The sequence below is a fragment of the Rhamphochromis longiceps genome, linkage group LG7, assembly GCF_057381845.1.
Source record: "Rhamphochromis longiceps isolate RC_006_pf linkage group LG7, R_longiceps_female_GT1.1, whole genome shotgun sequence".
NCBI classification, from domain to species: domain Eukaryota; kingdom Metazoa; phylum Chordata; class Actinopteri; order Cichliformes; family Cichlidae; genus Rhamphochromis; species Rhamphochromis longiceps.
This window is the reverse complement of record NC_140563.1, coordinates 58025655-58038659: the sequence shown is the minus strand read 5'-3', so window position 1 is coordinate 58038659 and position 13005 is coordinate 58025655. Positions and strand designations below refer to the sequence as shown.

The 13005-nt window shown below is 39.0% G+C and overlaps 1 protein-coding gene across 3 annotated transcripts in view; it reads right to left on the bottom strand.

Annotated features, from left to right (window-relative positions):
• Positions 1-548: 548 nt before the first annotated feature.
• Positions 549-13005, bottom strand: part of cnnm3 (cyclin and CBS domain divalent metal cation transport mediator 3) — a 32836-nt gene continuing 20379 nt past the window's right edge. Inside the window, exons 8-11 of one of the 3 annotated variants that reach the window (XM_085414574.1) lie at positions 11156-11252; positions 9242-9372; positions 7379-7505; positions 549-3265 (exon numbers count right to left, since the gene is read on the bottom strand). In XM_085414574.1, the coding sequence (XP_085270700.1) occupies positions 3207-3265; positions 7379-7505; positions 9242-9372; positions 11156-11252 (414 nt within the window). In that variant the 3' untranslated portion in view covers positions 549-3206. Of the gene's footprint in view, positions 3266-3293; positions 5416-5439; positions 5645-7378; positions 7506-9241; positions 9373-11155; positions 11253-13005 lie in introns of those variants that run through there. The other 2 variants (XM_085414575.1, XM_085414576.1) reach the window with 2 other exon arrangements.

The window sequence follows — 13005 nt, the reverse complement described above, 5'->3', positions numbered from 1 at the left end:
CACATGCAACAATGACTGACAGACATTTCAAATGTATTTTAGACTGTCAGCATACTGGATAATGAATACTACAGTGCAGACTGGATGTTTTTCATGGTCTACAGGTGACATACTGCGTTGAACTCATACGGGGGGACACACACACACACACACACACACACACACACACACACACACACACACACACACACACACACACACACACACACACACACACACACACACACACACACACACACACACACACACACACAGGAATGCCATCATAATTCAAAGAGGTGGGAAATAAGGTTCTTAAAGGTGCTTCTGAAGCACAAACAAATGCTTGGGATTTGTTCAATCTAATCTTGTTTAACTACAGGGCAACTGCAGTTAAACAATATTAGAAACAACATTTCACCACATTCACCCTTTCAGTGCCAATCTGATTTCCAGTTGCAAGGATTAGACGACACACTGGGAACAGTGCAGGGAGCAGACCCTCTACTTAACCACAGTGCTCTGTGCTGTGCTGCTTACTGTATGCTCTTAAGTTTAAGTAGGTCTGCTTTTCATAAGTCATGTAAACTTAAGACTTATGAAAAGCAGACCTACTCGTAGAAGCATCACAGCATGTATATTAGAACTTACTTAAGGAACACTAGGAACAGCAACAATAGAAACATGTCCCATTTCTGTGTCACAGATCTGATTGCACAACTTTATATTAAATCTTGCTTTTCCTGATGACTTTATGGTCTCCTTTTATGGTTTCAAGTCCTATAAAAAGAAATTACGGTCTCCATTAGAGTCAAAATGTTAGAGTGATTGACAAGGTAGTAATGTGATCTGTCTCAATTCCATATCATCTATACGGTCTATTGTTCCAACTGGTGTTTCCACAGGTCCTTTTAGACATGATGGATGTTTTTGTTTATCTAAAGGCATTGTATGGTCACATAAGTTACACCAATCTTTAAAAAGAATTCAACAAAAATCTCTAGCTCTTTCAGTACTCAATGTTTCTGAATTAAGCCTGCAGAGATGCAAAAGATAACAACATAGTCTCACCTCCTTGGCCTGGTAATAGCAGCTAAGTAGGTGAGACTTAAAAAGCTGCAACCTAAAGTTTGGAGCAGAAGTACAAAGTACCAAAAGTCAAAGTACAAGTACAAACCACGAGTCTGGAGTTTTGTTTAGAGACTGAGTGGGGAAAAAATAACAACCTAAAAAAAAAACCTCAAAATTGTCTATATTTGGATATATATAATTTGTTCATATAAATGTCTATGCATCTCATTAGTATTTTTTTTTAGCTTTGATACTTTCTGGATTTCTTCCCCTTTATGGTAAAGTCTGTAGTGGCAGTCTTTCTGTAAAAGCCAATTCTTCGACCAATCAGAATTTGTCGGGAAAAAAGAACCCCTGTTAGGTGTGCTGTTGGCCTTTTGCTAGACGTCATGCAAGGACCTCTATATTGGTTGAATTTCTATAGTCCTTTTCTCTGAATTTATCACACATACTCAATCACACATGCCTGAAGGCATAATAACCAATCACAGCAGAAAGGCTATAGAAATCAGTGCACTCTAATCTTGATGTCGACAAAGGTCTCAAACATTATTAACACTAACAGGTGTTTAGTCTTGTGTTAAGGTCCCTTTAAACAGTAACACTGTAAGATGTCTAACTGTGGGGTGCCAAATAAAATTCCCTCTCTTAGACTATCAAATCTCCATTCCATCATGTCAGAGTCTTTATGGTGAATGTGTGATGTGAAGTAATAAAAGATATGTCAAATAACAGTTTATCAGCTTGTGACGTCAATTTGGAAATCCTTTTGCATCTTTTCATCCTCAGTTTCATATTGAATTATAGTTCTGTCCTTATATTCTTTTTTTTTTTTGGAGAAACCACACTGTATTTTGTCTCACAGTAAGGCATGTTTCAATTTGACTTGCCAGTTTGGGGGGGAAAAAAAGAGAACAACGGGATAAACTAGCAGAAAGGTCAGTCACTTCTATGTATATAGTAACAATCAACAGCACCTGAGCTCTACAGGTCTACACTGTTAACCCCTATACTGAACAAAATGTTTCTAGAATTCTTTCAAAAGGCCGGTGCTGTTTTAGCCATGTTTTCTACCCTGACAAAACATTATATCCAGAATTTGTGAAAAATCAGTCAAGCTTCAAGAAATCTTTGCTACAGATCCAAGGTCTATGGTAGTAGAACCAGACCCTAGAAAACCATCCATGAGCGACTGAAAGATCAAAGACGCACGCACGCACGCACGCGCACACACACACACACACACACACACACACACACACACACACACACACACACACACACACACACACACACACACACACACACACACAGTATGGCATCAATGTTAAATGAATTGAAAAAATTCGGACGTACCTCGCATCTCACCAAATAGTTTAACATCTTCCACAGTGCACAAATGTAAGGTGCAAATCTGCTTAGAACCCACTATCGAGTGTTTTTAATGTCTCAAAGGGACGCACGCACGCACGCACGCACACACACACACACGCAAGTAAGGAATGGCAAAACAAGTTTAGTACAGAAGGCTCAATCTGGAAGTAAGGCACCACCAGATTAAAATGTATACTCAAGGGCAAGAAACAGCAATGGAACCCTTTGGAGATATTTGCATTTTGTATCAGCCCAGTTTTTAAAATAACAACAACAAAAAAAATGCAGGGAAAGAGTTTTCCATAATTCAGTGCAAGTTTGACCTGCAGCTACAGGAAGCTCTTCTTTCAGACACACAGTTTTGTATTGCTGATTGAAGCACATTGCGCTTCTGGCAAAGAAGATGATCAGATGACACTTTATAATGAATCCCAATAGAAACAAGGTCATTCCAAAGGATCCATATACTTTTTCCTGCTATACCACATTTTTATTTGTATATACATAAACATGCACACACATAGTCCAAAGTTATTAAAAATTGCATAAAATAATAATTCCAATAGTAAGCACATAAAGGAATGTGGGTGGAAATGAACAGTGTGAACAGTAGATGTACATAAAAGACAAAAAGCACTTCCACTCCAGTCTTGTCCAATAACTAGGTTCCAGCCATAGATGATTTATCAATAATTACAAACAATGATATAAAAAAACAAAACCAATCTCTACTTGGTTGGAGGAGGGCTTCCCCCCCAAACAACAGGCTGACAGAAACTGCACTACCCGTGAGCCTCATCTTCTGGGGAGCTCTTCTGGGCTCTGGTGCCACCTGTGGAATCTGACCAATGACAGGAGAGCTAGGATGAGTAAGGGGTCACATCATCACACTTATGTAAACCCACTCAGGGGGTTTAAGGTGGGGGTGGGTGGGGTGTTACAGTAATATGAAGAGGGGATTAAAAGATGATGGCAGGGGAATAAAAATAGGAAACAATAGTCTGCCTCAAGACATGAAAGATAGCACGATTGATGAAGAAAAGCCAGTGATTAGGAAAGAGTTGTTCTTTGTCTATAAATACACTCACGCTTTCCCTCTGTATTATATTTTACATAAAATAACTAACAATAGTTTGTATGCTGTATTCATTTTGGAGATATATCATGGGCCAAAATGATGACATTCAACTCAAAAATATTTTCAAGTACAGCTTTTCTCAGGAGCACAGACTTTGTCATCACTTTAGTGCCATCTTTTGTCTTTTTTAGTACACTTATGGTGATGTAACAAGTCCTCCAATAGGTATATGACGGGTCTCCGTTAAGTTTGAAATTAATTTTTGCTAATAATAGACTAACACATTTTCTCCCGTTGTTATGTTTTGCCTCCTTTCTAATAAAAACTTTAAATGACTGTGGTCACGGTTTCACGGATGACTCAGTCACACTGGAGCAAAAACAGGATGGAAACCAAAAACAAATGAAGCAATAAGCAAATCAGTGGTTACCAGGTAACTGCATTAAATGGCTGTCCTGCAGCAGCTGCATCCCTATTTGTGCAGAAGTTTTTGAACTTCAGTTTAAGATCTATGAGATTGTGACCAGTCTATAAATGTAATGAGTTAATTCTGTGTATGTATGATGGTAAAAGATTTGAAATTGTTGTCCAACAATCTGTTATCAAGTTTACAAGGTCGAGTTGTCGAGTCTCTGTTGTTGCTTTATCACCATTTTGGGGCACCAAAGTCGCTCTGAAGATGGTAACTGACTGCGAGTGGCTACACACCTGGTCCCCATTGTTAAAGCAACCATTTCAAAAGCAATGAAATTTCTAGTTAATTACACAAGGCTGCAAAAATAATTTTGGTCATGCTGTAGTCTCCAGCGACTGTGCGTTAGATACCAATTTTACAATAGCAATACCAATGATCAATAGCTGCTAATGATATTTGGTTTTTTTTCCCCAGGTGATTATTTTTCCATCCTTGTGCCAGGGGTACACAGACTTCTTAAGCCATCACAAAACTGATGTGATAATACATTAAATATATCAGCCAACGACATCAGTAATGCCAATCAACGTGGCCATGTCACCTCAGTTTCATTTACTGCCCATGTGTTTTGTTTTTACATGGCTCACAGAGAAGTCAGAACCATGACTGTTTAAAAGAAAAACACAGTACTCTGCAAAAGTTTTAGCCAGGTGTGAAAAAAAATGCTGTAAAGAATGCTTTCAGAAATATGAATAATGATTGTATTTTGTAAATTGATAAAAATAAACAAAGTGAGAGAACAAAATAAAAATCTAAATCAAATCAATATTTGGTATTACCACCTTTTGCCTTCAAACCATCAGCAATTATTATATGGAACAGCCAATCTCTGCTACCAAGGTGAGGTTGTGAAAGACCGTTTCATGTCATGGCAATATTGAGCAGAACCACAAGACCTTGCACCAGCAAGGTTTCTCCCAGACAAAGATTTCAAAGCAAACTGGGGTTTCAAGATGTGCTGTTCAAGCTCTTTTGAAGAAGCACAAAGAAACGGGCAACGTTGAGGATTGTAGACTCAGTAGTTGGCCAAGGAAACAGTGCAGCAGATAAAAGACACATCAAGCTTATTACTCTTCGAAATTGGAAGATGTTCAGCAGTGCCTTCAGCTCAGAACTGACATAAACCAGTGGGACCCAGGTATACCCACCCAGGTCCGGCCAGAAGTGGTCTTCATGGAAGAGTTGTTTCCAAGTTGGAGGTATGGCTTTTTGGCTGCAAGGCCAAGCGACTCAATTATGCACGGAAACATAGGAAATGGGGTGCAGAAAAATGGCAGCACATGCTCTAGACTTTTGACCTATGAGTCAAAATTTTAAATATTTGGCTGTAGCAGAAGGCAGCTTGTTCGTCAAAGGGCTGGAGAGTGGTACAATAATTATTGTCTGCACGCAACAGTGAAGCATCATGGATGTTGGTTGAAGGTTTAGGGCTGCATTTCTGCAAATGGAGTTAGAGATTTGGTAAGGATTAATGGTGTTCTTAGTGCTGAAAAACACAGTCAGATACTTATCCATCATGCAATACCATCAGGTAGGCATATAATTGGCCCCAAATTTATTCTGCAGCAGGACAACGACCCCAAACATACAGACAAAGTCATTAAGAACCATCTTCAGCATCTCAACATCATCAAGCGTGTTAGGATTACATGAAGAGACAGAAGGATCTGAGGAAACAGACATCCAGAGAAGATATGTGGTTAGTTCTCCAAGATGTTTGGAACAACCTACTAGCAGAGTTCCTTCAAAAACTGTGTGCAAGTGTACCTAGTGTACCTGCTGTTTTGAAGGTGCATTGAATTGCTATCCTGAAGCAGCTGCATCCCTATTTGTGTAGAATTTTCTAAATTCTCTGTTTACAGCATTTTTTCACACCTGCCTGAAATATTTGCACAGTACTGTTTCTGGACAGATCTACAAGTTCCTCTCATGTTGGACAGAGATCATATTGGAGGCTCCACAGAGTTTTTATTCCACACCAAGACACAAAGGAAACATCCAAATGCTAGCTGGCTAACATGCTCAATTAGGAGAGATATCTCTGAAACACAATATGGGATTGACATGAGGTTAGAGCTGTTAATTTATCACATAATATTGATCTTTTTAGTTCTTTTCTTTTTATTTTATGCAGTTTCAAATTTACAGTCTAACATATATTGTACCTTTTAACCTTTTTTTTGAAAATATAAGCCTTTTTGGGGGGAGGGGTTTAATATTATTCTCAAAGAATAATTTTGCTTTATTTAACTCTGATATATTCCCCATTTCTAGAGCTGTGATTTGAAACAGCAATCTGCAGCTGCAGGGTGCTTTTGATGTCAGTATAATCCGTTCTGAGCGATTCTTCTTTTTCTGGAATCTGTACAATGAAGATGGTTCACTGTGGCAGTCTGAGTTATATTTATCTCATCCAATTTGTTCATGTAAACAAGGTGTGTTCCTTCCACACATTAACCAGTCGTGGAGTTCCACATGGTACTGTGCTAGAACTCATGCCTTTCATGTTTAGCCAAATTAGAAAGCTCCACTTTAACACCTAGGCAGGATTGCTAACTGAGCAGTTGAATCAAGAAATCGCTTACATAGAACCTAACTGACCTGGAGAACCTGGTTCTCACATGTCTTTTCCTATTAAAAAGGATACTGTTCCTCCCCACCATGACTGAGTGCTTTGCTTATAGTGGACTGCTGAATTACTGAAGCTCTCTAACATCACAGTCATTACCTGACAGTACTCACGTACATCAGACGTTGTGAACTGAAAGTATAAAATAAAATTGAATTGAAGTTAATTGAACTGAGAGGACACAGTGGGCATTATCCATAAAGGCACATTATTGGGAAATATATCAGGTTAAAACAAACAGTTTTCACCTAAGTTCTCTATTGTAAAGTGTAGACCTACATTTTGGATGCCAGAGGACACAATTCATCACCATTTGTCGCCTATGTTTTTATATACACCCAGATTCCTGTCATTAGCTTTGTGAAGGGCATCAATTCAGTAGAACAGCCATGCAGATTCAAAGAGACTCAGCTAACTACAGTAAAACTGGGAGAAGTGAGATGGTTCCAGAAACCAGAAATGGACACAGTCAGTGACAGGCTGCATTTCATTTACCTCATGCAACAAAACAAAAGTGTTAACAGTAGTTCTCAATGGTATCAAAGAATGAAAAGTTTACAGGGAACTCTGGACAGGCCAGAGGAGAGAGGACACATGGAGGCGCGCAAGGAGGGAAAAGAAAGAGAAAGAGAAAAAATTAATTTAGTTCAGCTGAAGGCAAAAAGGAATGCACATTCCTGTAAACGTTTACAAAAGGCGTCTGGAAAACAAAGCTTTGTAGTCGATGGGGCAGCACACCCGGCAAGTCAGACATCATTTTGAACAAAGCTACCTTGCGTGGTGTTTCTGTCATTGAGCAGCTTGGTCTGACTGTTCGGCAAAATCTTGATCTCAGGTGGATCTGGACTCTGGCCAGCGCGTGACGCCATGAGAGCGTTGAGATACTGTAGACGTGTCACCTGCAAAACACACGTACACACAAGTTAGTAATGTCGCTGCAGGGTTTTGGATAAAATGAAAGGTTTTTAGGGAGTTTTTAGGACAACCTCATAATCATGAATTACAGTAGTCAAGCATCAGTGATGGGAATAACGGCATTACAAGTAACCGATAATGGGATAATAGTAACCGAGTTACTAACGGCGTTACTTTTTTCCAGTAGCGAGTAATCTAACTAATTACCATTTCTATCGTTACAACGCGGTTACCGTTACTAACAAGAAAATGCGGTGCGGTCGCCTTACTATTTTTCAACAAACAGATGCTGTCTTCAGCTTACCACATCTTTTATCAGTTGCACGGAAGTAACTGTAAGTAATCTGGGCGCTACAGCTTTTAGCAGCTGCGCGGACGGCAATCACTTTCTGCCCAACGATCACTTTTTGGCACAACACCTGTAGCTAAGGGGGCAAAACAATCGCTTGAGTGCTGCTGTTTGACTGAGGAAGAATAAAGTAGTCGTGGTAAGCCAATCACATGACCACTTCAAGATGACAAACCAACAAGGTGATATATACCAGTTTTTAAATTGTGTTGATAGACCACGTAAAACCAGAGTCATGATAAACAATAAATTCGTGGCGTTTTTTCCTCAATAGTTTTGTCACGTTTAATGTCTAAGGACAGCGCTAGCAAGCACTCTCAGAAAAAGAGAGAGAGAGCGAGTTTTGAGATGTGAGTGATTTGTGACGTTCAGCATATTTGGAGTCTGTAGTTAATGTGTTGTCTTGTGTAGTTAGGTGTTGTGGATAGTATTGTGTTGTGTGTCAGAACAATGAGGTGACTGCTGTCTCCAGGTTCTACCTGGAGACAGTAGTCACCTTAGAAATAATTTTTTTGGAGTGGCACAAATAATTTGTGTGGCATCTTATTGAATGCAGAACAGCTGATTGTTCTGTAAATAGTTTGAAATGGTTATTTAAAAAAAGGGGGTAAAAGGTAAACGGCTGCAAATAACTTTGTTGTTTGCAAAACTTTTGCATATGATTTTAAAATTGACAATTTATAATTGCATTTAAAGTTATGAAATATGATTCAATAAACATGTTTGTGGTTGTTACAGTAAAACATAACTTTTTCTACTCGGATTTTATGTTTTGTCTGATTTTAGATCAATTGTGTTAATACAGTATATCAAAATAAAAACATAACTGTAAATTCAGACATGTGAGGTTGTGCTAAAAAGGATGATACTAAACAAGGCAAGTAAATAGTTTTTAGGTGAACTGTAGAGGGGAAATCAAAAGTAGTTAAAAATGGCCAATTATACCCTGGACCCCAGTGGGTTAAACTTTTTTTTTTAAAGTAACGCAATAGTTACTTTGCAAGTAATTAATTACTTTTATAATCTTGTAACTCAATTACTAACTCGGTTACTTTTTTGAAGTAGTAACTAGTAACTATAATTAATTACTTTTTCAAAGTAACTTGCCCAACACTGTCGAGCATAGAAGTAATGAATGCATGATTTAGTTAGGGCTGGATTCCCACTGTCACCAAAAGCTTGCTCATCGGGATTATCTGATTGTTGGGGTTTTCTCTGTATTATTGTAGGCTCTGTCAAACTGTTATATTCTTTATATTGTCTATGATACGCTTTACTAACCAATACAGATTAAATTAAAACTTTTTAATGCTTACGAATAGTCTTTGTTATGGATGAATACTTTCCAAGAGAAAAGACACATATACAAACTCGTATGAGCTGGAGGTCCGTGAGAGCTCGGACGGTGTAGTCGGGGCAATAGCTGGACGGGCTTGTGGCTTCTGCTGACTCAAAAGGATCCCTGGGAGAGTGACGCTGAGTTGACACCGGAGACTGGTGCACTGAAATTGCACAATCATACACACAGCCTGCACATTATCTGGAGCATTGCAAATTTGAGCTCTTTTGTCTTCTTATTGTCACCAACTCATTGTTATGAAAACACACTGAAACACAGCTTTATGATTTAGTAGAAATCATTACTTTTAGCTTATTGTATGCTTAACTGGTTTGAAGATAAAATTTTGAGGTGTGACTGAAGCGACTGACAAACCCTTGGAACAAGTATTATAATTATTATGAAGAATGTGTAAAAAATCAATTAACTAATATGTAAGTTTATATGATAAAGTTTAAATCTAATTTCTTCAAACCTTGCTATGGAGAGAATTATTAAGAGAAAACTGCTAACTTGAAACAGTAGCTTATGATTGGAAATTTACGTGGTTTAGTGACCATTAAATAATGTAATTTTAATGTACTTAAATCACAGTTAAGGTTTTAATCTTGGTATAAATAAAATGAGAGGTAAATAATAAAAAGGTAACAAAATTTGGTCCCACTTACAGCCAACTAGTTTAGCTTTAAACTGTAATTCACATAATTTTTGTTAGGTGCCTTTAAATTGCTATTTCTAATGTCTTCAACTAGGATTTAACTAACATGCTACAGATACTGTAAATGTTACATATTGGCTCCATTAATGTTTTGAGTCACTCCTGCTCAAAATCTCTTCCCATATTTGGAAGGTCCTGATTCAACTGAAAGAACAATGTCACTGAGCATACAAGTCTATGGCTTATTCAAGGACTAAGAATTTATCAGCCTTTATTTAAAATTAGGCAATTATTTTGGTCATTTATCAAACAAAAATATAAATCATTTAAAATGAGCAATAAGGTCATTTACTAGATTAAAACAGAAACATTGTTATAATTATAATACTATGTGGTCAAACCTAAAGGGAATACCTAAAATGACCATTATATGCATGAAGTCTTTTATAACCTAGCTGATATGAAAATGAATGCTATGGGGTTAAATTCCAGGCATAAATATAAACTCCAAGAACTTCTTTAAAACTTCCATGCATGTAAAACAGGACATGTTGGCTGATTTTAATTTATCCTGCTCAATTTGTTTTCTTATTTTTTATGACTTAGCATATAAACCTAGCCCTAACGTGATTTATTAATATCTGTTGTCTACTATGTATGCAAAAACAACATTTAACTGCTCCAGCAGCTCAGTGTGATTTTATTTGCAGTATTTTCTGTAGGTTGTAAAATGTTTTAGGGGTCAGACAAAAATGTGACATGAAAGATGTCACTTCAGGCTTTTAAAATTGTGGAGATGATTTGTGGATTTTATTTACCAAGAAAAATAATGAAAATAATAAGACATATTCTTACTTACAGCTGGAAGTCTAGTGGTGAAATGAAACTCTTGAATACAATATCTCTAAATAATTATCAGGATTCTCAGTGCTTAATACACAATTTTCCAGGCCATTCGGAGTGACACGCGCGCTTTGAAATGCATTAATATAATGTAAAGTACATTACTGTATATGTAATAGTTTTAGTATTCTACAGGAATGCTGTGAAATTGCCCTGTTTATCTTACTTAAAACAATTTAATAAAATTTGTAAATAGTTTTATTTTTGAGTGTTAAAACTACACTGTAATCTTAACTTTTTAAATATGGCTTTTAATTTTAATTCATGAAGTATACACAATCTTAACAAACATGATGATGCATTTAAATGCCCAGAAATCTGTATGATCAGTCTTCGGGTGAATTGTCCCTGCATTGTGAAGCAATTCTGTGTTTTGTAAACTCACCTGAAGATGGCAGCGTCAAAGCAGACACGCCATAGTATGTAAATGCTCCATTTTCAAATTTCAGCCCCTCTTTGCCAATCTCCACTTCAACGCGGCCCTGACAAGGAGCAAACAAGAAACATGCACACAATGAATGTGTGTGTGAATGGGTGAATGACTGAATGTAGTGTGAAGCGCTTTGGGGTCCTTAGGGACTAGAAAAGCGCTATACAAATGCAGGCCATTTACCATTTACCATTGTTTTTGGAAACAAGAGAAAACATATACAATAAACTCACAAGAATGTCCTTAAAATTATTCACACATGGACTTCCGGTGTCATGGTGGCGAGAGTAGCAGCATAAACAGGAGCTCCTGCATCGATAGCTAAAATAATCCGCAATTCAAGAATATAATTCATTAAAAGCGATTTTCCCTTTAAGAATAATGAGCGGAAATAAAAATAAGAAGGGACGAGCCCCAGGCCGAAGCTTAGAAACGCGACTTGAGAGTAAGACATATGAAACACGCTCCGAGCAAGAGGGCGAGAAGATGGCGGCGGAGGCCGCAACATCAGCGCTAGGCCCTCTCAGACAAGTGGTGGGTGAAGTAGTGGCGGAGGGCATGCAAGACCTTAAGGCAGAGATGAAGAAGGAGCTATCGCTCGTGAGAACAAGTTTGAAAGAGGACATGAAAGCCCAAATGAGCGAGTTAACACACGAGATAAATCAACAGGTTACCGCCGCCACAAGCAGGATCGAGGAGGTGGGGAAACATCTGGAAGAAATGGAAAGAAACATGGTAGGGAAGGAGAAATGGGACGCCATTGTTCAGCTGCTGCCAGAGGCAGCTCCAAGAGAAGGTTACGGATTTGGAGGGGCGCTCACGCCGTAATAACATACGGATATATGGCATCCCTGAGAACATAGAAGGCACCTCCATGCTAAGGTATGTGGAAAGCATGATGATATCGGAGTTGGGGGACGGTGTGGACTTGGGCAGCGAGAAGAACCTAGGGATAGAGAGAGCTCACCGGGCGCTGGGAGTGCGGCCGCCGCCGGGGGCGCCCCCTCGATCAACGGTGGTGCGCTTCTTAAAGTTCAATATTAAAGAACAAATCCTACGCGCTGCATGGAAGAAGCCTGTATATATAAAGGAGAAACGGATTTTCTTTGATCACGACTATGCCGAAAACATACAAATGAAGAGAAAAGAGTATGGCCCGGTTAAAAAAGTACTTAAAGAAAACGCCATCCGGTTCCAGACCCCGCTTGCTAAAATGCGGGTTCATTTTGACTCGGGAATGGTCCTATACAATAACGCGGAGGAAGCTGCGGCGGATCTAAGAAGACGCGGATACACGGTGGGACCGGTGGCCACAAGAAAGCCCAAAGGCATTACGGCGGAGATGATCAGCAGTATCCTACCGACGAGCGTGGTTGGGCCGCGACGCACCGGGAATACAGCTGATCTACGCGGGAGCGCACGGGAAAAGCTGAAGGTACGGAGGAGTAACACCTGCGCCCCGCCCGCCCCGTTTCGCTGTTAAGATGAACATAAGACCAACGGAACAACAGGTGCGCCGGGCTGCTGATCAATACAGGGGGATATATGGTTGGATGGCCTCCTCCCCTGGCCGTGATGGAATATGGCACGTCGATACCCCTTTGATCATAGAGTGGTGAGGGTCCGATGCAGGTGACTCACATGTTTTTTGTTTTTGTTTTTTAGTTTCCCTTTTTCTTTTAAAATAGGAAACGAGAGGGGCCCCACACTGTGGCATTTCCCCCAGACTGAGAGGAGAGAAAAAACCTCTCTTATGGAAGACCTGGTTTATTTGGTTAAGACAAGTTCTGTCTTTGTTCATGTGT